The following is a 26880-nucleotide window of genomic DNA, read 5'->3' as shown; positions in this document are numbered from 1 at the left end:
AAAAAGTACCAGTTCTTAAATAGCTGATATATAGACTGATTGAATTGAATTGAATTTAACAGTCCACCTGAAAGGCTTTCTCTGGCATTATAAATGATAAATCTGAATACCCATTAAAAGCTTCTTCAATACGGGAAGAGCAAATAAAAATAAATTCAAGCTGATGGATTCTTAAGTTAATAATTTTTAAACAGCATGGTAGAAACACAATAAACTCACTCAAAGTTAGGTCTATATAGTGCGTGAACAACATTCAATGGGTATTTACAGTTTTATTCCTACAGAGGTGGAAAAAGGTCTCACTCAAATCACACATGTAAAGGAAAGACAAAAGCAAATTCTTAAAGACGACATTATTACATCAAAAGCCTCAATAGAGAAGGACCAAACTATAAAAATATCATATTTTCAAGATGAGTGTCCTTTTATTCTTTTACTAAAATGTTTCTTGATTAATTAAAAAATGATGGAACATTCTATATGCCAATTTAAAGGATCCATCAATAGCAACACCAGCTTTAAAGTAACACTGTTAGTTTTTCTGATATATTGAAGTATATCAAACCATTGCAGCAAATCTGGCCTAATGAGTTGAGACTCAAACCACCAAGTTTAGAAGCTTGTTAAATTTTTTTTATATTGCATATGAATTTAAAAAAAGAAAAAAGAAAAAGAAGCAGAGGTGCCAATGTTGGAGATGTCACAGCAAATAGAGGAGATGGCAACGTTGTTGACGCCAAAGATGCTAGAACTACTTGCATTAGAGGCTGTTATGGCAATGCTGGAGACTTGACTATTAGCGATGGCGACTGACAAATTGCTCCGCTGCTAGATATCAGCCTGCCCACTGGAGATTGTAATCGGCAAGAACACTATTGATGGTGCAGAGAACAAGGATCATTGATGGTGTGGAAGCTGAGTCTTGTTCTGATGGAGTCAACAATTTTCCAATTAATGGCGATGAGTTTCTAAGATTTTATCATATGGATTTTAGTTTATGGGGATTTTCGTTGAAGATAAAAGAGAATATGGGATGGTCTGATTGTATTGGACAATTTGAAATGAGAAAGATAAGTAGCAAAAGAGAGAAGGGTAAAATTGATTTAGGGTTCAGTGAATAAGAGAAAATGTAAGTGGTTTAGGGTTAATGAGAGAGTAGGACCCACAAGCTGACTAGGAAAAATTATTAGATTAGTTAAAGTGGATTGGCTAATAATGTTTGTGCCGACTGTTGCACATATATTAAATACGATTGCCACGTAGTCATCTAAAATTAGAGGGAATACCAATAGCTACTATAGCATGAAAAGAATAAAAAGTGTCCTACTAAAAAAAATAAAAGAAAGTGTTGCAGGATTGATACCAATAAGACGAGAATGATAAAACTTTAGTACCGACGGTCTATTACCTGTTGCTAATTTTGATCATGTGAATCAATTCTTCCCTGGATGAGATGTGATTCCGAAGGAACCTTTTCTTGGGTGTGCTTCTCAAAAGCTTCTAGCTGTAATTTTAGAAGGTTTCCCATCCTTTCTTTGCTAATTAAAATATCATTTCAACCTTTAACTTCTCCATTTTCTGCAAATTAACCAGTTTTTGGGCGTGACTCTCTCAAGAGCTTTTAGGTGTAATTCTTAAAAAAGTTTCTACCTTTTCTTTGCTCATTAAATATCATTGAGATCCTGTAATAAACAACAGTTTTAAACCTTTCACTTCTCTATTTCCGGTAATTTAACCTTAGAACAGCTTACTCTAAATCTCTCCTACATCAGCTCTCCAATCATGCCATCGTACTAATTAAAGAGGGTGACTATTCTAGTGTTTGTTTATCATACCCAGCTACAAAATAAGCTCATCCAGAGAGAGAGAGAGAGCGAGCTGCAACTTGATGAAACAACAATGCAAAATAAATAGAAAATGATGACATCAGCTATGACTAATTGAACCTAAACGCCTGCTGACATTTACAAAGACTAAATAATAACCAAATTTATAACAACAATCTTGCCTGTTGAAGCTAGATGGCTTAGTGATGCAGGCTTTTAATCACATGCCCCAAACACCACGAGCTGCTGCGAATTTGTTGTTTGGTCTAGATGTCAGCTCATACAAAATCCTCGCAAATGTATCAGAATATCTGCTCTCTGAGAAGAGAATCTCTGCAAATGCATTCTCATAAGCAAGCAGCAAGGCCCTGTTCTGAGGCTCAGAGACCAGGCTCTCCAGTATCATTGCTGCTTTCCGGCAAACTTCGGGTACAGGATGCGGCATCTTAATCACTTTCAGTAGCCGATCAACAGCCCTGCATTTGATAAACCAACAAAGAAAAGGGTCATGCCATCCTACTGACAAAAAGTAAAATAAGATCCTAGCTGTAAAATCAATAAACGTTAACAGTAGGACACCTAGCTATAAAGTTTGCCTGTGCATTATGTAATTTTTGAAATAAATAGAGCATCACCATCGCTCGCTGGCAAGCTTCAATCTACAGTCCATATTAACTTCGGCTAGGTTATAGAGGGCACCAACAGCTGCTGCTTGTGCATCTACTGCTTGTATGCTCATAAGATCTACCAAACGCTTATGTATCTGCAGTACACGTTTAGGCATCATTTATATTATCTCATATAAAAACATGAAAACAAAACATTGTTTGTTGAGTAGCACAAACCTGTGGAACAAAAGGAAGTAGAAATGGTTCATTGTCAGGATTTATAATCATGCGGCCAAGTAATTCAGCGGCAGCACAGTGCCAAGCCCTAACTGCAGAACCCAGCATCCCCATAATAGCTTGAACTGCACGTTTCTCACTGTTCAGCATAAAGAATTAGCTAAGTTATCAATCTCACATTGCAGTCATAAGAGCATTTTAAAATCTAAGCACAATAGATTTCTCACGTTATTTTGATAAAAGATGGCTTCGCTGAACTGAAAATTCGAAGATCAAGTAGTGGAGCCAAATTTACTATTGTTTCAAGAGCATTTGTAACAAGTTCCTCATCCTCTGTCAAAATAAACGACTGTTAACCAGCATTTTATAACAAAGTAGGAATTGTGCAAACGAGAAAAAGAAAAGGTAATAACACAACAAGATTAGCTAGAAACTTCAAGGACTTCCAACAATGTGGAACCCTACGTCTCATTCTACACTCACGTTTTTATCTATCTCTCTCCTCTGACAGTGAAAGCAAAGGTGAGAATTTACAATTTGTCACCTCTCTTTCTTGCTACTCGTTTTCCACTATTCAATGCACAATGTTAAACTAAAAGACCTTTGTTTTCTGGGGAACTCTTCCAGTCACAACTATTTTGAGATTCACCATTGTTTCCCAACCAGAACCGACTCCATAAAATTCATGGAAATTTGCACACTTTGATGCCCTGCTAATCCTTGTAATCCAGAAATACCAAGTCCCAACACATCAGGCACTGTAGTACGAGACAATTGACTTATAACTGTCTCACAACCGTACATACACCAATAGACTTTACCCTTTTCATGAAGGCACATCACAGATGTGCAGTCCGCTTAACTTGGACTATAACCTAAAGAGCACTCTTGCTTTCATGTTTATCTTGGCCTTAGAATACAAAGCAAAAGTTTTTTCACGAGGCTTCTCCACAATCTATAAAAGAATGAGTCATAAAAAATCTAACAGACAGCACATTTATCATTTGAGCTTCACACCATAATCTGCAGAGTAATGTACAAAAGAAGTTATCTCCTTCTGCAGCTACCGCCAAAAACTACAAATTATCCACAAATTGCTTCCATGAAGAATATTCCGAGCAAATGGCTTAGTCTCTGTTACTGATTTTTACATACAATTGCAGCCAAAGAGAATTTGTGTGCAGGAGAGGACACAACGTGCTTTTGTTCCGTATGGATCCCAATTAATATTTGTGGGCTGCACCTTGTAAGATTACATTTCTCTTCCTATGGTAATTACTCGAGCAACTCAAGCTCATCTAATTCTAGATGAAATTCTCCAAAAAATTTGACTGGCATAACTAATTTCACCTAAGTCAGATTTTGCCTTTATGCATGTTGGATCAGGCATAGCCATTCTAAGGCCAGATGGATGACTGGATATGCTGAAGGCCAATTTAGAATAGTTTAACAATCATGAACTAAACCAAGCTGAATGAGGGAAAGGATTCAAGGAATAAAGCCTCAATTAGTTCGGAAACAAAATAGAGATAACTTGACAAGCATAAATAAGAGCAAATAAAATAACAGTATCCCATCATGCACATGTAAAACCAACTCTTCTTAGTTCTTACCAGTAATATGATCTTCTATACATTGGAATACAGTTTCCAAGCAATGCCGATGTTGAGCCATAATGACCTCATTCTCTGGCATGAAAGAAAAGTTGCGTATGATATTTGAAGCAGCCACAGCACACTGCTGCTTTTCTGCCCGTCCTTCCTCATCTAAATTAAAAAGGCCATCCTCATCAAACCACCACTCTGAAGGGCGAATTTTGGCTGCATTCTTCTGCCCTGGAGCTTCAGTTGCAGAAGAACCTGACCCTAATCTGCTACACAGACATTACCCCTACATTTACACTCCATAGTTATGAAGTCAAGAAAAACTTTCAGAAACTATTATACCACACTTACCCTGGAGCATTGTTTAAACCTAATGCTTCATATCCATTACCAAATCCTGTAACCAGAGAATTAGCTCCTAATGTTCTAACCCTAGGCGTTTTGCTGAGATCTTTGGGAGGAGCTATATCACGCCAGTCATCTATCTGTTTCATATTCACACATTAGCAATTTCATTAACCAAGTATTTAAAAAAAGATATATTCACATCATAAGTTTAAGTACAATATAATGTCGTTGACACATTATTTTCCATACTTTAAAATGCTAATCTCAATATATTTAGATTGACATAAACCCTAATGACATACCTAAATAGGATAACTACTCTTTGCCTAATTAAATTAGAAAATAAAATTGAACATAAAAATACATACAACTTGGAGAAGAGCATCAAGCAAGCCAGAGATTTTACAAAGAGAATCTTTTCTCATATCTTCTTTCTCTTTGAAGGATAGCAGTGTAAGCGTGTTTAGTGCCCATGTTAACTCGCTCTTTAATCCACTTTGCAGCGCCAACACTATTCTCTTATTATTTTGATCTGAAATAACAATCAAAACTATAATAAATGAGAATCAGTGATTATTAGTTACTTAGGGATTTTTTGTTTGATTTGATATGACCGACCCACAAATGAGGTGTGAACTTGAAGCGATGGACCAAGAAGATTCAGTGGTGCTACAGTGTCACCGCCGGACCCAGAGGATGTGATGTTACTACTTGTACTGCCAAAAGGACGGCCTCTCTTGGCCGATGGTGCGGTGGCGCCACCAGCTGAGCCACCGGACTTGTTCTGCTCTCTTTTCTGCATCACTGCTGCCACGCAGTAGGGATTTGTTTGGCCGTGGTGATTTGGTAATTATGGATCTAATTTAGGCGTTTCGTGACCAGATCCAAATAGAAGTGGGTTTTTGAAGGAATAAGGTTAAATTTGGTCCTCCAACTTTGCAGTCGAATTCAATTTCGTCATTATTCACTTTTATTTCAATTTAACTCTTAAACTTATTGAATATGTTCAACTTAACTCATTTTTTTGACAAGTCAGTTACCCGCATTATAACAAGAGAGTGAAAAGATAGCCAAGTTAAATTTGATTGTAAAGTTTGAGGTTCAATTAAATTTTATTTTTCAAAATTAAAAAATTAGAAAAAAATAAATATAAATGTTTTTAAATTATCACAAATCTATTAAAACGTCAAAACCAATCCAATATTTTTCTATCACTACCATCAATACTTTTTAGATAAAAAATTATCATATTATTATTAAAAAATAAAAGTATAAAAATTTTGCAATCCAACTCTACCATTATAACTTTTTTATCGTTCTCTGTATTATTTTTACTAATTAATTTAAAATTTAAAACATACAAGAAAAAGTTAATATATAAATTTATTTATATAATTAATATCATTATAATTCAATTATTTCTTAAATGGCGAAATTCAGCCATACAAAAAGTTTAAGTAGTCATTGAAAATCGGGTGGCCAAATTGGAGACCGGGGGAAGTTTAGGAGAGATGGGGAGACCCAGCAGCTGCCGGTCGGGGTGGGGATAAGCCACAACCGCCGCGTAGTTCTTCGGAGCGATCTCCGTAGGAGCGGGACGCCACCGAAGCTGATGCACTTGAGTCTCTAGAAAAGGTTTAAATTGTACATTTCAAATAGTTTAGAGGTTAAACTAACGGAGAGAGAGCTAGAGACAGCGGAAAGATCATTAAATAACCAATACTTCATACCTGCAAGGGAATCAGAAATGAGATGATAACCAACAGCACGAGAACGAGCATACGCAGCAAGCCAACTCTGAGCGAAATTAGCTTCTCTGTAAACATGAACGACCTTCACTTCCCAGTCTCTGCTAAGCATACGCAAAATCTCCTTGACAATAGGACCATTAGAAAGATTTTTGAATCAGCTGCACCACACCCTGACTGAAAACTCCACTTTAAATTGACAAATTATGCTTTTATCCCGTCGATGTAGTTAGGCTGGTGTAAAAATAAAAGTCTCATCAATAAGAATGTTTTCAGCCAACGATTTGTGTCTTGTCCATGGAAAAAAAAAAAACAAATCAAATCCATCATATTTATAGGGAAGCGAATTGATATGCTGATACGTATGGGTTTTAACTTCTGTATAGGTTCTCAATATATAGCTTAATCCACCAGATAGCATTATAGACTTCCTTAAGCAAGATGTGATAGCAAATAGGTTTTTCCTTTTTTTCGCGTATGTGCACAATCTAAGAAAAGTTGGTCTCTGTTGTACGATTAATGTTGATGGATATGATGTCCCGATAACCACTAGAAAGAAGGTCAGTCTAGCCAATTAGTTGCTTGCAGACATTCTATTCTGTTGTTAGTTGTTAATCATTATCAAAAATATTTTGCATTAACTTTCTCATTTAATACTGTAGATAATCAATACTTATAACTTCTATTTTTCATCTAATTAAAAATCTCTCTTTCAGGAAAAAACAATATATATATATGGTCCAGTATCATGTTTTGAACCGCAAACTATATATAGACACCATACATGCCTGTTGATTGTCGCTGATCTTCATTTTATGAGCAGAGAATGAATGTCTGCAAGCAAGGAGCTGACCACATTACTATACCATCACAAAATTTTAAAACATTTCAAGCAAATTCACTCTTTTCTCATCACTCATGGCCTCTCGGACCACACGTTCTTCCTTACTAAACGCCTCCATTCCCCTACTCTATACCAAACCGACCACATTGAGACACTACCCAGTACCATCCATTTATGGAACACCATTATCAGTGGCTTCTCTATCAGTTTTCAACCCCAAAAATCTCTTCTTTATTATACAATAATGCGCCGAATTGGTATTCTTCCAGATAACCAAACATACAATTTGCTTCTCAAGTCGTATCCGCAGTTGGAAAATCGAAAACCATTTGACATTTACGCTCATATCGTGAAGTACGGCTTGGATTTTGACAATTCGGTGACAAATTCTCTGATCACTGCATTTTCAAACTGTGGGTGCGTTCAGTTTGCACATCAAGTGCTTGATGAAAGTCCACATAGGAATTTGGTTACTTGGACTGCAATGATTGATGGGTATGTTAGAAACGGTTTTCCTGTTGATGGAATAAAATGTTTCAAAAAGATGAGATCAATGGGTGTGAAGATTGATGAGATAACTGTTGTTAGTGTTCTTTGTGCAGCAGGGATGGCTGGTGATGTTTGGTTTGGAAGATGGGTTCATGGTTTTTATGTAGAATCAGGAAGAGTGAAATGGGATGTTTATATTGGTAGTTCTCTACTAGATATGTACTGTAAATGCGGTTATTGTGATGACGCCTGTAAACTGTTTAATGAAATGCCAGTGAAAAATATCGTTTGTTGGAGTGCGTTGATAGCTGGTTATGTGCAATGTAATAGATTCAAGGATGCATTACTTCTCTTTCAGGACATGCTACTGACTGATGTTAGACCTAACCAATGTACTTTGTCTAGTGTTCTCACTGCTTCAGCTCAACTGGGTGCATTGGATCGAGGAAGATGGGTGCATGATTATATAGATAGGAACTCGTTAGAAATGAATTCAATTCTTGGGACAGCACTGATAGATATGTATGCAAAATGTGGCTGTATAAGTGAGGCTTATGTGGTGTTCAATAAGTTGCATATAAAAAATGTCTACACTTGGACTGCCATGATTAATGGTTTGGCAATGCATGGAGACGCCTTAAGCTCGTTGAATCTTTTCAGTCACATGATTAGTAACGGGGTTCAGCCAAATGGAGTTACCTTCGTTGGTATTCTCAATGCTTGTGCTCATGGAGGTCTTGTACACATTGGACGTGGATTGTTTGATATGATGAAGCACATGTATAATTTGGAGCCGAATGTAGATCATTATGGTTGTATGGTTGATCTACTAGGTCGGGCAGGGTACTTGGAGGATGCAATAAAGTTGATTGAAGATATGCCAGTGAAGCCTACACCTGGTGTATGGGGAGCTCTGTTTGGTGCCTGTATGATACACAAGGCTTTTAACCTAGGGGAATATGTAGGGAATCTTTTAATCAGGCTTCAGCCCAGTCACAGTGGTAGATATGCACTCCTAGCAAATATGTATTCAGAATATGGTAAATGGGATGCAGCTGCACATGTAAGAAAGATAATGAAAGGGAAAGGCATTGAGAAGAAACCAGGGCATAGCTGGATAGAAGTGAACGGTTTAGTTCGCAAATTTATTGCCTTTGATGGATCGCATTCTGAATCATGTGATTTATATGATATGTTAAACAATATCATGGATCAGCTGAAGCTTGCTGATCATCTTCCAGAGACCAAATCATTGACATTTGACATAGTGACATTTGATGCATAATAATTTATTTTCAGTCAATTTACTTGATAAAAAGATTATCCATCTAGTTTCTGCGCTTGCACTTACGCTCAATTAGCTTCGGATCACAGACATTGGATTAAGGAGCAGATAGCAAGGGGTTGATTTATTAGTTTATGGGAAACGAGCACTTGTTCAACTGGGCTGTCTTTTGTGCTACACCAATTTATATGATTGACATACTGGAGCACTACCCTGCTTCCGTCAAGTTTATTGATTAACTACAACTCTGCTGGTTCAACCCCCTCAACCTTTCAGTCTTAGAGATGTTGGGAATGCGGGAGTCACAGGTTTTTCTTCTCTATCTACCTACCAATATTGATGGGCATCCAAACTGTGTGTCCCATATCCATTGCGATGGGCTTCCCAATGAACAGAAGTAGGCCATGTCCTGTATCTGGACCAAACTGAACCATCTCAGTAACCTTGAGAAAAAATGTGCATTGTGGCCCATTTACAGGATGCATGTTGTATGGAGCATATAAAGCTGAGTAATGGCCTCTAGAATGGTAGTTGGTGGTACAATGCCTTTGTCATATAAGACAGAGACAGTCATCAGTACCATGGCAATAAAGGAAGATAGAGTGATGATGTCATGAGCGCAACGCCTCTGAGAACATTATGTGCTCATTTTGGTCAGGTATTGTCACAGAATAGAAGCCGTTTGTTTAAGGACCTGAAAAAAGTAAGTCAGGAGTGGAGCCTGGGTAGTGACAAAGGTGCGACATGCTTTGGAGTTTAGCTTGTGACCCTTTCCTGAATGATTAGGTTTGGCTTGATTCTCTATATTTTGCAGAAGCACTTGCCAAGGTACCAGTTTCAAACTTTGAAATAGTTTTGCAGGTCTGTCTTTATAAAAGGTCTGACAGCCCCTCATGTCACTCTGGAAGCTAGCAAAGGGCTGAAAATAAATTATAGAATCAAAACTCTTGCGCATTGCTAATGGTGATGGAGGGTTAGCAATAGCAAATATCAGATCCGAATTGGGCATTTTCCAAAAATTAAAAGAATATAGGGAATAAAGAAAACACATAAGATTTCAGTGATAATCTTGACAACTTCTTTTAACTAGATAAGGTTATCTTCTATCACTATTATCTTAAAAATGATAATGGCCATGTCCAACTTTCCTTAGCTGACCTATATTTCTAGTTTTATTATTGTTGCTAGTATTATTTTTATCTTTATTTCTATATATTTTAGTAGTACTTGTCATATGTTATCAAAGATTCTTGCTTGATTTGCACTGATCTTGAGATTGGCTATTATTATAATTTGTTTTGAGTTTTTCAGTTTGAAATTTCCACAATCTGTTGCAACAAGAGTTTAAACAACAGAAATTCCACAATCATTTGCCAATCATTGACTATTGTATAGATCGTTCTTATTTTTCTATCAGGGTTCATATTTAGTTAAAGAGTAGGTAGAGTAATATATTTATCATATATGATTTTATTAAGGAACTATACTTTCATATCTAACTTTGATTCCTTATAACTTTGAGAAAACAATACAACGCAATAATATATTTTTTCTTTTCCTACTGTTCGTTGGTTGTTAGGGCCAACCAAATTGATATATTTGTTAATTTTCAGACCTTCCTTCGATTTTAACAGTGGTAGCTCAAACTAATCAAGAAGCTCTCCTATTAAGCTCTTCTCAAAAGCATTAATTTGGCCTCATGAATATTCTTCTGATTAAGGTTTTACAATTACATTTTCTTTTTTCATTAAAAAGGAGGAAATGAATAACATTTGAATTAACTATTTGTTGAACAACAAAGCAAAAGTTTTCTAGCATTATGTATTATATATGTTGACAGATGATTTGCGTTCATTCATTTCTAGGCCAAGCAACATATAGCACTACCAAAATATTTTATTGCCCAAATCATTTAATAGCATTCTACCAAATATGAATCTCCTATCAATTTAAAAATAAAACCCATTACTAAATAATTAAAAAAAAAAGAAGCAGGCCATCATTAAATATTCCAACTTTATTATAATACAATGTCTCTACTTAAGGATTAAAAGAAAATTGCAACTTTTTTATTGGGCAAAAAAAGAAAAAAGAACCCCAACGAATTTAGGCCACTATTATTCCTGACAAATCAGAATTGTTTTTGGCTGAGCAAATTGAAGGATCAGATGATTGATTCAATCTTGCTATTTGTTTCTTAGCCTATAGTAGCAGTGTAAGAATATAGAAAAGGGACTAACTTTGTAAAGCTAGCCAAAGTGGCAATCTATTTTGTATGCATAACATTACTTACTTCTGGAATGGTTTGGCATATTCTATCAAGGCAATGAATATTCTACTGTTTTTACCTGAACCAATGGAGTCTTCTTTTCCTTTTCTTTTTTCTTTTTTGGTTATTTACAGACAAGTACCAGCCATTGCTTGGTGATATTTAAGCACAAGTGAAGCAGATCTTAAAATATGGCCATGCTCCTGTTTGTTTGGTATCTATTCACTAAAATATTTCTTAATTCTTTTTTTTTTTTTTAAGCTTTCATGATCTAAGATAAAACTGTAAAAGAAAAAAAATACTTCCTCTTTTTCTTAAGTAATAAAAAGTGGGAATTGCTAGCAATGATGTCGCCATTAAACTAAGTTACATAATAATATTACATGTTATTTAAAAAAAATATTATTTCAAATCCTATTCTCTCTAGGAGATAAGATTTGATATTGCAGTGGGATACTGCAAAATTCATTTATGTTGGCAGTGTCATTAGTATCTTCTGCAAGTTCTTCAGCTACAGTATAGCTGGAATAAGAAGGATGGTAAATGCAGCATCTCATAGCAATCTTAGTCAGTGATAAGCTGATTTTAAATTTTGTTTCTTCTTTATGGGTTTAATTGATGATCTCTTCCCAAAATAGCTTTGCAAGCTGTCTTTATATGAAACCCTGAATGTTGATTATTGTAATTTTGTTCATAATAGCATTAATTTCTGCTGGGTAAGAATAAATACTATTTGCAAGCAATGGCATTTCACTTCCTTTTTTTTTTGAACAGTGAAAATAGTGAAAGCTGCCATAATTGAACATTTGATGGCAAAGACCCATCTGACAAGAAAAAAGGAGATATATTTTTTAGAGGATTAAAGTTAATGTTTTAAATCAATTAAAATGCATGGTTTCTTTGATTCTGTTCCTTTGAAAAGCAAGAATTTAACATGCTGTGATGGGGTCTAGGTTCCCCCCCTTAGCCTGGACCTTCTTTTTTATGTAAACTTGTTTTTGGACATTTACTCTGTTTAAGGCATTCCAATGGCTACGTTTGTGACTGTGGATATACTTGAAAACTATGAATATATCCATTTAAACCAATTAAATTTCTAATGAAATCTCTTAGAAGTAAATCGGGTAAACTCACTGTGAAATCTGGCTGTCTAATGTAAGAATCAATAATGGGTTTTTGAGAATTAGTGCATTCTAAGGGGATGATAGAAATACAAGCAGGAGATGTAAAAAAAAAAAAAAAAAAAGAAATAATGGTAAAAAAAGAGAATGGGCCAAAACCTGGACCACATGAGTCCAAGTCATAGTGGATAAAATACTTTGAATAAAGAAAGAATTGTAGTCTCTGTAGGCAGACATGTTAAATCATGATTGGATATAGCTAAGCTGTCTATTCTTTTTCATTAACTTCACACACTATTTTTTTGGATTGTGTCCACTGCCTCCCTCACCTTTTCTTTTTTCTTTTTTCTTTTTTCTTTTTCTTTTTCTTTTTTTTTTTCCCTTAAAATAAAGCACAAGACAACATTATGTATTCCTTAAAAAGAATACTTACTTTTCAATAGATTAACAACTTTACTCCCATGTCAAATTTCATCGAACAAAAAAAAATTGCAATTTCAAAAAGAAATTAATATTGATATGAGTCTCTTATTATTTTTTAATAATAATAATTTTCTATCGTATATTTTAAAAAATAATAAGATTTTCTATCATATATTTTATGATTCATATTAAAAAAATATATTGACGTACTTAATTTGATAGTAAATGCATATTTCAATTTAGACAAGGTCTCAGAGTCTGAATTTCTCTTTTTTTATTTGTAACTGATAAATAAAATGAAAAAAATAGAACAAATTATTAAAGGGAAATTCTCTCTATATAGAGACCAATTTAGAACATCAACAATGTTTAAAAGAAAGCAAGAGATTTTTGTAAGCATATACATGTAGATATTCTTTGAGTCTTGAGAGGAAGCAATAGGTGCATGAGTGCAGCAACCTTAGCATGAGGGGGAGCACTTACAAACCCAACCTTTCCAATTTCAATTATGAAAGCTCTGATTTCGTGAAGCCAAGGCAAACTGAAAGTAAAATCAAATTTACAAATCACAAGCAATCTCAATCTCCATTCTCCCATATCCCAAAGAAAGAGAGAGTAGGTAGTGGGTTGCTTTCATAGAGGCATTATTATTATTTTAATAAATAATTATTATTACTATTATTATCTTAGCTTTTGCCAATTTATGCTTTTAGTATTATTTTTGCTCTGTGTAGAGGAAAAGGATTACCCCACCATCAGTCCTATCACCTCTTTAAAAAATTACATATGAAAAGGAAATTGACCCCACAATCCCCAACCCACCCCTCTCTTATTACTTATTCTCATAGCTTTGCAACTGACCCCACCCACGAATTGCACACACATACATATGTATTATATATTGCAAAAATACCCCACACCAATGATTGTAGGACATATTTATTTACCAAAATAAAATTAAAATTAAATATTAGTTTACTTACTTACCCATATAAAACAATAGGGGCAAAAAATAAGTTTTGTGCTAAGAAGTTCCAGCATTTCAGTCTATTTTTGTGAGTCTCCTGCTGCCATTTTGCATCAATGCCCTGTTGGTAAAAGTTATAGGTCTAGGCTATGCTTGATTAGGGCATTTTAGACTAGTCCTTTAGGTTTCATTGTACTCTGAATTTGATATCATTTTTGCACTAGAATTGGTGATTTCATTGTTGGTCCTCCTTTTACATGACCATATTATTGTAGTTGATCTCTCTTATCCTGACCAACAATTTCTTTCTTGATATTAAATGCTAATCCCACCTATATTTTATCACCAAAATCACATCAAATTTCTGGTCCTGTTTTTTTCTGCTTTCTTTTAATTAATTCTATCACCCAATTGCTAGATTAGTGATTTTCCTGGGGCCATGTCAATTCTTCCATCTAAACAAGGGAAAAAGAAGAAGACACGAGTAGCCTTATAGAAAGATGAGTTCGTAGCTCACACATTATTCTACTATTTTAAGAAGATGTGTAAAGGTTTTACATTAGTGAAGAATGTCTATACCCATAACTGTTGTTACTCATGATGTAATCTATTTCTGCCATAACTTATTGTTTATAAATTGCATTTAGAAGTAATCAAAACGGCAGCACCGAGGGTTGATTTTATTTTTTTTCTTCTTCTTTTATTTGGTTTTGCTGAAAAATAATATATACATTATAAATAGAGTCTAAATTGTGGAATAGTCAGCAAGAGACCATTACTGTGGTCAAAACTATCTCCTCCTCTATACATTCAAACAATATTTATATTGCACGTGTAACAGTATCTTCCTAGTTTATACCCTTCTTACTATTCCTCGGTCAAATTCTTTAATTTTGACACAACAAAAATAAGAAAAGAAACAGAATTTAATTTATATATATTCATTCTTTGCCTGGAATCTGCTAAAGTATTGAATTTGGTTAAATTCACGAGCCAGAGTTTGAGGTAAAAGAGGCATTTTCAGTATTCCTAAAAACGCAAAATAAGAAAAAGGAAAAGTCCAGAAAAATTAAAAATCCCAGTGTTGTATACTAAAGAGAAAAAAGCTTAACCAAACGTAAAAAGAGAAAGGAATATCACGCCATTCTAATGAACGTTTTCTGCCTCCTACTCACGGCGTTCGAGACGCCACGAGCCACTGCCGTCATCCACATACACAACCCTCCTCCTCCTCCTCCTCCTCTCTCTCTCTCTCTCTCTCTCTTTTACTTTAAAATAGTAACAATAACAAAAACAAAAGTGATTGGCCTAAAAAGATGAGCAAATTAAGAAAACAAAGTTTCATATCCTATGTTCCCTTGTGGAGAAACATCTCCGTATAACAATAACATTAAAAAAATGAAATTTAATCTGGACCATAATAAAAAAAAAATATTATTATATATAATATTCTACAGCTCTGCAATTTGAGAAACAGAGTTTTCTCAGGTGTTCTAATATCGTCCACATTTTATAAAATTTTATTTTTTATTATTTCTCCTTTTTGTTTTCTTTTCAGATTTAGTATGTATAATAGTATTAGTAATAATAATAATAACATAAAGTTTATTACAGGAATCATATTCATAGATTCTCTACTGCCTCTGCAAATTACAGACCCTTGTAAGTTTTTTTTTTTTTTTTTCTTTTTTAAAGAGAAAAAAACAACTAAAGGAACATTATGGAGAAAGAGGTCTCGTACGCGTAGCATTATCCGATTTATAACTTTCTTACTTATATGTAATTTTTTTTTATATGGAAAATTCGAGAAAAAGAAAAATCAAAATTTGTTTATGGTTTCTCCTTGAGCAGAGAAGCTAATCCAGTCACCATCTTCGCTCCTCTATCTATACTTTTGGGTTTCAAAGCCGGTGGCTGCCACGTCATGAACTCCTCCTTTACTTTCTCATTCTCATCCTCCTCGTCGGGAATTTTTAACAAAGACGGCGAGGAAGAATTACTATCCAACGGCGACATTTTGTCGCCAAAAATCAGCTCAAGTTCACCACAGTCATCGCTCGCAACTGAACAGTCATCGTGTTTCTCGCTTTCTGACATGGAAGTAGTTGATGAAACGCTGTCGTTCTTTAGTCTGGTGAAAGGAGAGAGCCATTTAGCACGCATATACTCTGCTCTCCTCCAAGGAGGAAAATGCATGCCTTTCTTTTTCAAACTCTGTTTCGCTGCTTCCGATACGATTGACACAATCTGGCCCAACCGATCCGGTTTTCCAACGAAGATATGTGGCAGAGACTGTAGAATTGCCTTGTAAGCACCAGTTGATCTCGCTATTTCAAACTCCGATCTGAAGTCCATATCGATCAAAACTCTCTCTCCTTCGATTATCACATCTATATACTCATATTCTCCTGATATTACCAAATTCAGCAAAAGGAAAAGTAAAATTAGAATTTTCATTCACTGTTACAAATTAACCCAAAAAAAAAACGACGGAGAATTACTTTCTTTACAAAAGAAAAAAAGACGATTTATTACCGGCAGGGTGAGAGGGGGATTTATCCCATTTGGACTTGCAAATAGAGGAGTTATAACCAAGAGATGATAATCCATCGGTTATAATCTTTCTCAGATCGTCTTTCTGTTTGCAGTTTTTGTTTTTCTCGACGATCATTGCTGTATCAGCTAAAAGGTTTCTCTCGGAAACACTAGCGCAGGGAATCAAGCTCTGTTATTAACATACATGCACATAAAAATCTCTTTTAGTATCGTTGCATAGCTTCAGTTTTTTGAATTGAAACACTTAAAAGAAAATTTATAGATTTTTATTTACCTTGAGAATATCAGAGGCGTCACCAAATGATCCATTGCTAATTGATTCACCAAAACCGCCACCACTACCACCAAACACATCAAATTCATCATCGGAGCTGTCGTTATTATTCCCGTTAAAGCAATTACATCTATGGCGGCCACCGCGAAACAGCGGCGGCGGCTTCTCGTTACTTTCCTCGATGTAATTTTGCACCATTTTTGCCAAACAAACGGAGCTAGGTTCAAATTCAGAACCTCCATCTTTGTTCCCTTCACTAACACTCTGTTTTTCTACCGATGAAACTCGAAACTGGCGGTCAAACAGTCTCTTTAGACGCGATTTCAGAACCGGCTTGACCGGTTCAGCCCTTGCCGGAACTGCTGAATTCTGACAGTCAATATCAATCGGTTGGATCTTCATGGGAAAAGGCATAACAACTACGAATTTCCTTTTTTTTAGATGGTGAAAGAGAAGGCTGGGAAAGACCAAACGCTTTAAAAAAAAAAAAATTGAATGCTAGCTGTGGTTAAAACGCAGGGTGTCAGTTCTGCTCCATTTTCAGAGCTCTCAAACAGGTTTGCACAGACTCAGAGAGACTTACAAGTGACTCATCAATGACTGCCGATACTCAGTACATTTTTTACAAAATTCACGCACATTTCACCTCTCCATTAAGCTACTAGAGTCAAAAATCCCAAAGCTTCAAATTTGTATCCCAGTAAAAAAAAAGCCTCTTAAAAATTTTAATGTATGCTAAAAATTTCTCTCTATAAGCAAAAATAATCCGGTACCTTATATTCAAGGTTCGGAAAATCGAATACTTTCTAGTCAGCTTAGAATTTTTTCGTGGAAGACGTGGCGAGGATGATCGGAAGCACGGACATTGCGTGTAAATTTAGAAGATGTAGTCGCCGGAATGTTCATTTCTCCGGCGAGATTACAATCGCCGGTGTGGGTAATTGAGTGAGGATTTTTTTATTTTTTTCTGTTTGATTTGGTGTTTTTTGGGTGGAGAGTGGAGAGAGAGCGCTGGAGTAAAATGGATGGGGTTATGGTTTTTATAGGAAAACGGCGTTGTCTAAATGCTGACTAGGCAATATATATTTACCACGTATTAGTTTGACATGGCAAATTTTATCCTCAAGATACCCCTCGTTTCCTGTGGTTTTTGGGCGTGACAGCCACGTGGCCGTAATCGAAATCGTGAGCGGTCAGCACATCACTGGCTTGTTACGTCTAAATTACGGTGTTGTCCTTCCACTAAGTGCTGTGGTTGCGGAGATGAAGGGACGGGATTAGTGGGGGCAAATATGAAATTTTAGAAGAGAAGGGAACGGTAACGGGGGGGATGGTGTGGTGTGTATGGTGAAGTGAAAGTGGCGTGGGGTTTTTTGTCGAGAGGTGAGCGCCTAACATTGTGAGACACGTATCATAAGTTCATCAGTTGCAGTATCAGTTACTTTTCTTTTCTTTTATTCTTTTCTTTTCATTTTTATTTTTATTTTTATTTTGGATTTCTCGTGGGAGTGGAAAATTTAGTAACTTTTCACTTTGAATTAAGGTTTTTCAATATTGATTCAGTGTGTTTCAATATTTTTATTAGAATGATATAATTTGGTATCAGTTTATTTGAATTTTATAAAATAAATAGATTTAATATTTTATTTATATATATGTCAAGTAATCTTTAAAATTATTCAATCCATAATTTAATGAATTTAATCTAATTGACTAAATATAAAAGAAAAATTTCATCATAATTATGAAATCTAAAGATTTCAATTAAGAATTGAAAATAAAACTACTAAAGACAAAAAGAATATTTCATTATGAGACACTTCGATCAAAATGGACTAAAATAATTGAAATGTTAAATGAAATAAGATAAAAAGTAAATTAAAAAAAAATTATTTCGGAATAAAACATTTTGATAGAACATAATGGAATTGATAGTTATAATTTTAAAACTTAATAGTCTAAAAAAATTTAAATTTTTGTGAAAATTTTCTATTTCGGTTAAGTTTTTTAAAAGTTATTAATTTAATTATAATTCGATCAATGAATGCAAATTTAACCAAATTGAGTTGCTGGTTAAAATTAAATAATGTAAATAGTAACATATACATCATTTAAGATATGAGAAGTCAAAATTATACAATGTGTATAAATAATGTGGCATTAGAACACATCAATTTAGATTTTTTACTTTCATGATTTCACTTGTAGAGGGTATTGTAAAGGGAGACTGTTTGAACCGGTGGTTAGGTTTAGAAACGAATATGGAGTCTTAAAGTCCCTCTTAAAGTGCACAACTATATGTGGTGAGTCTGTATAACCATTGACAAGCTGCGTTTGAGACGAGTTGCATTAAATCCCCTATGTACGTGGTGTAACAAAGCTCCTACGACGATTCAACATATGTTGTTTGGTTGTGAAATCACTAGGAATTGTTGCTTGTTATCTCAGCTTAGAGTTTTTTATTCAGGTATTTTTCCTATTCTAAATTGGTTCAATGGTTTCTTAGATGTCAACTCTAAGAATGATTGTGCTTTATTTACCAATGGTTTGTTAGAATTTATGGAATCACTGTATCAAATGGCTCTAGCAACAATTCTTTAGTACAGCTGTGAACATTGTGAATACTTCTAGCTATATGCTTTATCAGTGGGTATCCAGACAGACCTCTTCTTTGGGTGAAGCTGCTGATAGTGCGGACATAAGGAATGGCGCGCTGTGTCTGAACACGTCCAGGCAGTGGGTGGTTTAAGGTTAACGTTGATGCAACAATATTTCAGCAAAGAGGTGCTATAGGTGTTGGTTGTGTTGTGCGTGATGAGAGAGGTCGTTTTGTGATGGCCTGCTCTTGTTCCATTCATGGTAATTTAACTATCATAGAAGCCGAGGCACATAGCATGGGAGAAGCACTTTCTTGGCTGAAGTGTAGACAATTTGATAATTGTGTCATCGAGTCTAATGCATGGACAGTAATTAATGGGATCCATAGACAACAGAACAGTTCTTGTTTTCATTTACTGATTGATAATTGTAAGCACTTAGCCTCTGCACTTAGGCGTGTGCAATTTAGCTTTGTTAGGCGATCTGCTAACATGGCTACCCATATTGCTGCTAGGGCTGGCTGTTCCTTGACAGGTCGTGTGGTATGGTTTCTCAAGCCCTCCCTCAGTTATTGCTTATGTTATTTTTTATGAGTTATTGCTTCTGAATATGATCTTTAGTACAATTTTTATCTGTTGAATTTCATAAAAGAAAGTAGAAGACCAAATCTACCTAATTTATGCATTTAGAGGATTGAATCAAATTCTGAAAATTATTTATTTACCTACAAAAATAGAGAAAAAGAAATGTGTGTCTTTCTGCATGGAGGAATTAATTGCATAGTGACCCTTGAACACCATAGGGACCTGTCCGCCAAATTTAATAACAACAACAAATAATGGAACCACAAAAAAATTGCAATGCAACGCAGTGGTCTCTTATTGCCTAATTCAATGCAATGCAATGCATTCATTGTATTTGATCAAACAAATATAAACTATAAAGTAAGCATAAGTATTAACAATAAACAAGTGTCTACATCTGATATGTGAGCTTGAAAATATTCAGTTCCTCTATATATTTTGGAATATTGAAAGACATTAAAAATTGATATACCTACTCAAATAAAGTTATTATTGTACTTACAAAAAGAAATAAATCAAGTTCAAGTTTACTCTTACAATTTTGTTACATAATTAAAATGATTTCTATAGCTTTTATTTAGTAAAATAAATGCCCAAACTTGGTATGATTATTCTTTTATATTAAGATATGATACTTTAAATTTAAGTGGAATTTATTTTATGTTACTATAAAATTAGTATATTAATTTATTAAAATTTATGTAATTAAATATATAAATCTTTAAAAAGTATAATTTAGTGTGTGAGATTAATTATTGTTATCATTTTTAAATGTATATAGTATAAAAGAAGTTATATAATTATAAAATAGAATGCATTCAATTATTTTAGATAGATTAAAGACAATAAAAAAAAAAGCTTAAAAAAAATCTTTACCTGTTTATAATGAAGTCTTTATAGTGCTCTCATCATCGCCATTATTACATGACAATGACTATATTTTTATCAATATTTTTTCAAAAAGAAATCTATGCTTAACATTGAGTAATGATATGTCTTCTGCAAGTCATTGCCAATAAAATTTAAAGCAAAATTAAATGTTTCTGAATTTAGTACTTTTTATTATAATATTATTTTTAATATTTATATTAATGATGTATATAATATTTAATTATAATTTTTATAATTAATTAAATAAAGATTCTATATTTTTAAATATAAATTAAATTATAATTTTTATAAATTTAATATTAATTATTGAGATAACAACTAGGCAGAAGCCAGATAAAATAAAAAAATAAATCATTAGTACATAAAACAAAAATGTACAAAATGTAACTGGTGAGGCACAGCAAGAAACAATTGTTTTTTTATTTATTCTAATCCGTGGTGGGGTTTAGGGGTATTATTTAGAAGGCTCCACAATTTTCATCATGATACTGACCCTTTAATTTTAATTATGAGAATTTTACTTGCCAGTACACGTATAGGACAAAATAACACTGCCAAACACTAATCACTGTGCATTATTAATTCTAATTATGTCAATCTCTTGGTGCTTATATTTAATCATTCAGTATCCAATGTGGCCTACAATACACAATATATCTGCTTTTTAAACCTTCATTATGCTCTTTTATTTTACGTCATCATTTACTAAATTAAACTAAAATAAGTTATAATATGCATACTTTTCTTTATTCATTTTTTTAATATATATATGGCAGATGCCTTATTTTATTGGCGTTAGAAATATAAAATTACTAAATATAATATTTTAGGAAAAAAAAAAGATTGAAATACAGTTTAAATTTTATTATCAAATGATTTTTCTAATATTGTATTAAATTTTTTATAATCAAAAGATTTAAATATCGATTTCTGCAAACTCTTAACATTAAAAAGATGTATAATAAGCTTATATTTAGCCTTCTTACAAGCTTAAAGTAAACTAAAATGTACTGAATTTAGAAGAAAATCATAAGTTTTGATATATATTTAATGTATAGTATTATAGTAAAATTGAAAGTTGATGATATAAAATAGTACAGAGTTGATTGAATTAAGACATCAAACACTCATAATGATAGAGTAAATCTTAATAATTTATTTATTGTAATTTGAAATCACAGATACGATACTGATACAAATGAATTAATTATACGGCGATAGCAGTCCAAAGAGGGCACCTGAAGTGGCATTTATATTATGAAATTCAAGTAGAGGATTTGATGGCTTGACTTGACCCCTTGAAATTCATGGTTCTAGAGTTTATTATAAAAATTCATTTCTTATATTTCATATAATACTGATTTAAATGAAATTTAAAATGGCTTAACTGTTAACTAATTAATGGATCACGGGGGGGTCAGTTTAGACCTAGTCAAGTATTAAATTAATAATTTCTAGCTTATTGTTAAATTAATAATTTCTTTTTTCAATTAAATTTGATTTGTAATGCTTAGTTTTAAGATGGTATCACTTTACTATTACAATAACACATCGGACATATTAATTGTTTAAATGATAAAACTTGGATACTTCATTTGAATTGAAGTTATTTTTTTAATTATGTTTTCTTTTTTACTTTTATCAATAAAGCAAAATTGGTTCTCTTTTCTTTCAATAATTGTTTTTTTTTTTTCTAAAAGAGCTTTATTTTATGTAAAATAGTTATTGAAACCAATTGAATTTTAAGAACTGAAAAAAAAAAAGAGTTTGAATTTGCTATTTTCCATTTATATATTAAATAAAAAAAATAAGAAGCAAATAACCGATTTAATTTTTACTAAAATCTATAATTATCAATTTTGGTTAGAAAAAACTGAAGAGGTGGGTAGAAATTTATTCAAGGTTAAAATACAAAAAGTAAAATCATTTTGTAAGGTAATCTTTTTCATTATTTAACTTTTTGACCAAAAATAACCCCAAAAAGATTGATTACTTGTGCTCCAACAGAATGTGGTGCAAAAGAAAGTGAAATTCTAATAATTACAGTGATTATACAAAAAAAAAAAAAAAACACCTTAAAGCTAACCTTGTTTATACCTAAATAATCGTGCTGTTAACCTATAATTAATTTAGCAGTTCAAACAATTGGACCGTTAGGTCTAAGGTTTTAGTAGTATGAAAATGAGAGATTGAAAAGACAAAGGGGTCCCTGCACCTTTTATTACGGTTAAACAAAAGAAAAAGAAAGGATGAGAGTCAATATTCAAGATTAAAAACAGAGAAATTAGGACTCTTCACTTATAAGCATGTCTGGCCATTGTCTACAAATATTAGAGGACATCAAAGTATAATTATACATTTTGAAAAAAGAAAAAGTAAAAAAATATAATAAAAGACTATGTGAATCAGCATACTATTAATATAGGCTTAATTACTTAATAAAAGTTGTTTTTATCAAATTTAGTCCGTAGTACATATTTATCAAATTAAACTATAAGTTAAAATATTTGTATTAATTTTAATGTTCTGATGAAATTAACACCCGAAAATATTGATGTCCGGTAAAAAACAAACCGTGTGACTTGGCTTAATTATAAAAAGAAAACTTGTATTTGATATTATTTTCGTACGTAGAAAATTTTACTTATTTTATCAATTATTATTTTATAGCATGATATTTATCTCAAATTTAATATTGAATTAATACCGAAACATATAAAAAAACTGAAACTAATATTAAAAATAACAATTAATCAATTTAAATAAAATATACTATTTTAAATTATCCCAATCCACCGATACATTTATCTTATATGTAATATATGTAAAGTTTTTATCAAAAAGAAAGAAAAAAAAATGGTGCAAATGGAGGCATTGCGGGTACTTGTGTGATTAATTCTTAAGAGAGAGTTAGTAATTCTTCCATGGGATAATTTTGTTGAGGTACATGAATCATTCTCTAATGTCTTTGTTATGTTCTTTCGGTGTCGCATTTCCTTGGCAATGAGTTCATTCCCTTATGCCCTCTTTCTTCTTCCTTGGACCAGAAAAAAAAGGGTTTTATTCCATGCTCATTTAATTAAAGAAAGTGACAATAGCAGAAGAAATAAAAAATTATGATTTTAACAAAAAGAAAATGTTATGATTTAATAAAAGCTTTTCTCATCATGCTTTTTTTTTTTTTGAGATCAAACTGATTTAATAAAAATAAATATTATGATTTAATAAGAACTTATCTCATCATGCTACTGGGTATAAATAGCATTTGTAAATATAATCATTTAAACAAATAATTTCATGGATTATTTGGTGTAATTCTTACATAAATAGATAATTAGATATTAATTAGGAATTTTTATACTAATGAATAACTTCCATCCAACATTTGTACGGAAATTAGTTTAACTTTCTTTAAGGAAAATTGCTTTCATAAAATTAAAGTGAATCTTCTTTTCTTTTTTCTTTTTTTCTTTTCTTTGGTACATCATTTGAAAATCTTACCAAGAAAATTCCAGTATTCTTGAATAAGTAAAGAGATTTACCAAAGTTTTGCAACACCAATAATCAATATCTACTTTCATCAAACATATATATTAGATGGGGCCTAGTCACATGAATATTTATTTATTTTTTTGCTATTGTCAACTTTACTAATTACAACTTTTTCTCAATTAATGCTTAATTAGAATAATTAAAAGCTGGAAGTTAACAAATAATTAGTGAGAAAACAAAATTATGTCCCATGGATTAGAGATATGTCACCAATCCGTTGGGCTTTCGTTGCTTTTTGTGTTACAACTTTAATGTGGCAATACCATTGATGCCACTTCAGTAAACTTCTTTTGATGATGTCTATTGAAATTATTGAATCTCTTTCAAAAAAAAAAAATAATTAAAAGGAAAAGATCATGATTTTCTCTTTATAAACTTTTTTTTGTTGTTGTTGGAACATGGGATTGTTATTATATAGCTTTTGGAGACTCAAATGCTTTTAATTTACAATGTATTACTTTTGGTGATTTTGGGAAAAGCTTACAACTTTAAGAATAGTTCTGTTTGGTTAAAAGAAAGGGTTGCATTAAAATTTAGGAGGTCCTACCTTCATAATTTCTGATGAGCATTTTATTGCCTTGAAAACCTAATCTTAACTTTGTTCTTGTACTTCACTTGATTTTCCAAGAAACCCATGGTAAGGCTCTTAAAACCTGCCTTTAATCAACTAAATAAGGATTTTATTTGCTTTTGAACCAACTAACATATACTTCTGTACAACATATGTCATATCAACAGAACAGAACTCACCAACACAACTCAGCATTGCTCATCAGTTAATTAAGTCCAAACAGTTAGCACCATATTGCTTTTGTTACTTCTGTGTGTGTCTCTGTTCTTGGAACTGAGGAAACCTGGACATAACCAAAAACCGCCTTATCCAAGCAAAAGCACCATGGCATTGTTAGAAGACAATCTGATTTTTGAACTTTCAAACCATAGGAAATACACCCTACTTTTTGACTCTTTCGGAACAAGGAGACTTGTCTAGTTCCAGGAAACAGGGTTCCTGGCAATCCTACAAGCTCTTATATAACCCTCTACGCCGCATCATACTAAGAAGACACCTGCATTTGAAAAGCAGGTGGTGGACCTTCTCAGCTTCTTGCCTACAACACATATATATGGCTTCGCCACTGAACACATATCCGTCTAGGTCTAGTAGTCAATCTGAAATATGTTTTATGTTGCAAATGAGTGTAACTAATTTGAATTTTGAGGCGTAATCATAGCCCTTAATTTACTAAGCAAGCAATATGCAGGTGGTATATGATTATTCATTAATCCCATCAATTGTATGCTTCCGAGCTGCCTTACATTTTTCACTCATTTAACAAAGTCAAAAGGCTTTTATAATTAATCCAAGACTCTTTCAAAGTGGTGGGATATGGTAATCCATTCAAAAAGCATGTTTTGAACAGTAAACTTGTGAAGCAAGGTAGAGCAGTAAATCAAAAAGAAGAAGAAGAAGAAAAAAATATAAACAGAAGAAGCTAGCTTTGGTTTAGGCATAAATCAAGGAATTTTTCAAGGAACAGAAAAGGGAAAGAAGAAAGCAAGAAGTGGGGTATTTTAGAGTATAGTTGAGGAGTGTCATTTTCGAACAAGTCATTAGAAATTTAACAGATGAGGAAGGTCTATAAATGTTTGTTGATGGAGTGGAGTGGTCCTTCTCTCCCTTTTATGTATATTTCCTGGTAGATGATGAGGGTCTGATCCATGTGCAGAACTCATAATTAATTTGCTTTTCATAATATATATATATATATATATATATATATATATTTGCCCCACTGGAGCAGCTACTACTACTTGCAAGTTGCAATTTCTTCATTTTGGAAAACCTAGTATCAGTATCACACAGCTTCTCATGCCTCTTCACCATTTTGGATAAACACCAGTAATTTTTAGCTTCAGCCATTTGGCTACTCCTTTTTATGTTCAAACTTCAAATCTCTATCTTATAAGACACATAGTTGAGATTCAAACTTTTACAGTCTTATTAGCCAGTTGAAATGTATGGGTAAGTGAATGCCTATTTTAAAAACCGAAACTTAAATTAACCTATAATTGCGATAGGCATACAATTTATTGTGAGGCTGTGACGAGAAAGAAACAGTAGTTTAGAATTATTAGGGGTGTATCATATATAATTTGAATTATTTCGTTTCTGTCTTTTGGTGGGTAACTGGTCCTAAGTGTTGATGATTAGAGAATACGTTTTGGAGGATTGACCTCCATAAAAGTAGACATAGCCAATAATTCTTGAAAATCTAAAGTAAATTTCATGTGGTACGAAATCTCTTGCACATCATTTTCTTATGTTTTGCAATCTTTTTCAACATATGAGAGAGACATTAATTACAAATATAGGAAAACTTCTTTACACTAATATTCTATATCGAAATAATTTAGACATAGTTATAGAAATTTTAATTTTAATTTGAATTAGTTATAAATAGTAATAAATTCTATATTATATTGGGTTATAAATTCTTTTTAAGTTTTATATTAAGAAAACATACTTTTATATAATAATATTTATATATTTTTGAAAATATAATATTATATTGTATTTAAGGTTTTCTAAATAATAGTGTTATGCGATATGTTTTTTTATTTCAATGTACTTAATATAATTAATTATATAATTATT

General features: G+C 32.9%; 4 protein-coding genes across 7 annotated transcripts; 1 reads left to right on the top strand and 3 right to left on the bottom strand.

Annotated features, from left to right (window-relative positions):
- Window positions 1-1688: 1688 nt before the first annotated feature.
- LOC8280194 (armadillo repeat-containing protein LFR) lies at window positions 1689-5567 on the bottom strand. Of its 2 annotated transcripts, none has more exons than XM_048379150.1 (8): window positions 5242-5567; window positions 4992-5155; window positions 4627-4760; window positions 4285-4544; window positions 2899-3004; window positions 2672-2810; window positions 2462-2589; window positions 1689-2302 (listed from the first exon to the last, which is right to left on the bottom strand). In XM_048379150.1, exons 1-8 carry the CDS (start codon window positions 5423-5425, stop codon window positions 2047-2049), a joined length of 1371 nt encoding a protein of 456 aa, XP_048235107.1. In that variant the 5' UTR covers window positions 5426-5567; the 3' UTR covers window positions 1689-2046. The 2 variants fall into 2 exon arrangements, with proteins under 2 accessions (XP_048235107.1, XP_025012742.2); XM_025156974.2 differs by having other exon boundaries at window positions 1771-2302; window positions 4285-4541; window positions 5242-5560.
- Window positions 5568-6076: 509 nt separating this feature from the next.
- On the bottom strand, window positions 6077-6489 carry LOC112534549. The gene is made up of 2 exons (XM_025156990.2): window positions 6354-6489; window positions 6077-6249 (listed from the first exon to the last, which is right to left on the bottom strand). Exons 1-2 carry the CDS (start codon window positions 6481-6483, stop codon window positions 6077-6079), a joined length of 303 nt encoding a protein of 100 aa, XP_025012758.2. The 5' UTR covers window positions 6484-6489.
- A 313-nt stretch (window positions 6490-6802) lies between these two features.
- Window positions 6803-10302, top strand: LOC8280196 (pentatricopeptide repeat-containing protein At1g50270). 3 transcript variants are annotated; one of them, XR_007217319.1, is made up of 3 exons: window positions 6803-6931; window positions 7088-9775; window positions 9851-10302. XR_007217319.1 is itself a non-coding variant. In XM_015717950.3 (2 exons), the coding sequence occupies exon 2, from the start codon at window positions 7202-7204 to the stop codon at window positions 8987-8989; it is 1788 nt and encodes a 595-aa protein (XP_015573436.2). In that variant the 5' UTR covers window positions 6803-6931; window positions 7088-7201; the 3' UTR covers window positions 8990-10302. The 3 variants fall into 3 exon arrangements, 2 of the variants coding, with proteins under 2 accessions (XP_015573436.2, XP_015573437.2); XM_015717950.3 differs by having other exon boundaries at window positions 7088-10302; XM_015717951.3 differs by having other exon boundaries at window positions 6808-6931; window positions 7195-10302.
- Window positions 10303-15351: 5049 nt separating this feature from the next.
- LOC8280198 lies at window positions 15352-17626 on the bottom strand. The gene is made up of 3 exons (XM_002516996.4): window positions 16600-17626; window positions 16305-16494; window positions 15352-16177 (listed from the first exon to the last, which is right to left on the bottom strand). The coding sequence occupies exons 1-3, from the start codon at window positions 17011-17013 to the stop codon at window positions 15600-15602; spliced, it is 1182 nt and encodes a 393-aa protein (XP_002517042.1). The 5' UTR covers window positions 17014-17626; the 3' UTR covers window positions 15352-15599.
- Between the last annotated feature and the right edge of the window lie 9254 nt (window positions 17627-26880).

This window comes from Ricinus communis, chromosome 9 (assembly GCF_019578655.1).
Source record: "Ricinus communis isolate WT05 ecotype wild-type chromosome 9, ASM1957865v1, whole genome shotgun sequence".
Classification (NCBI taxonomy): Eukaryota; Viridiplantae; Streptophyta; class Magnoliopsida; order Malpighiales; family Euphorbiaceae; genus Ricinus; species Ricinus communis.
Note: the sequence above shows the minus strand (reverse complement) of the source record. Positions and strands in the feature narration are given on the sequence as shown.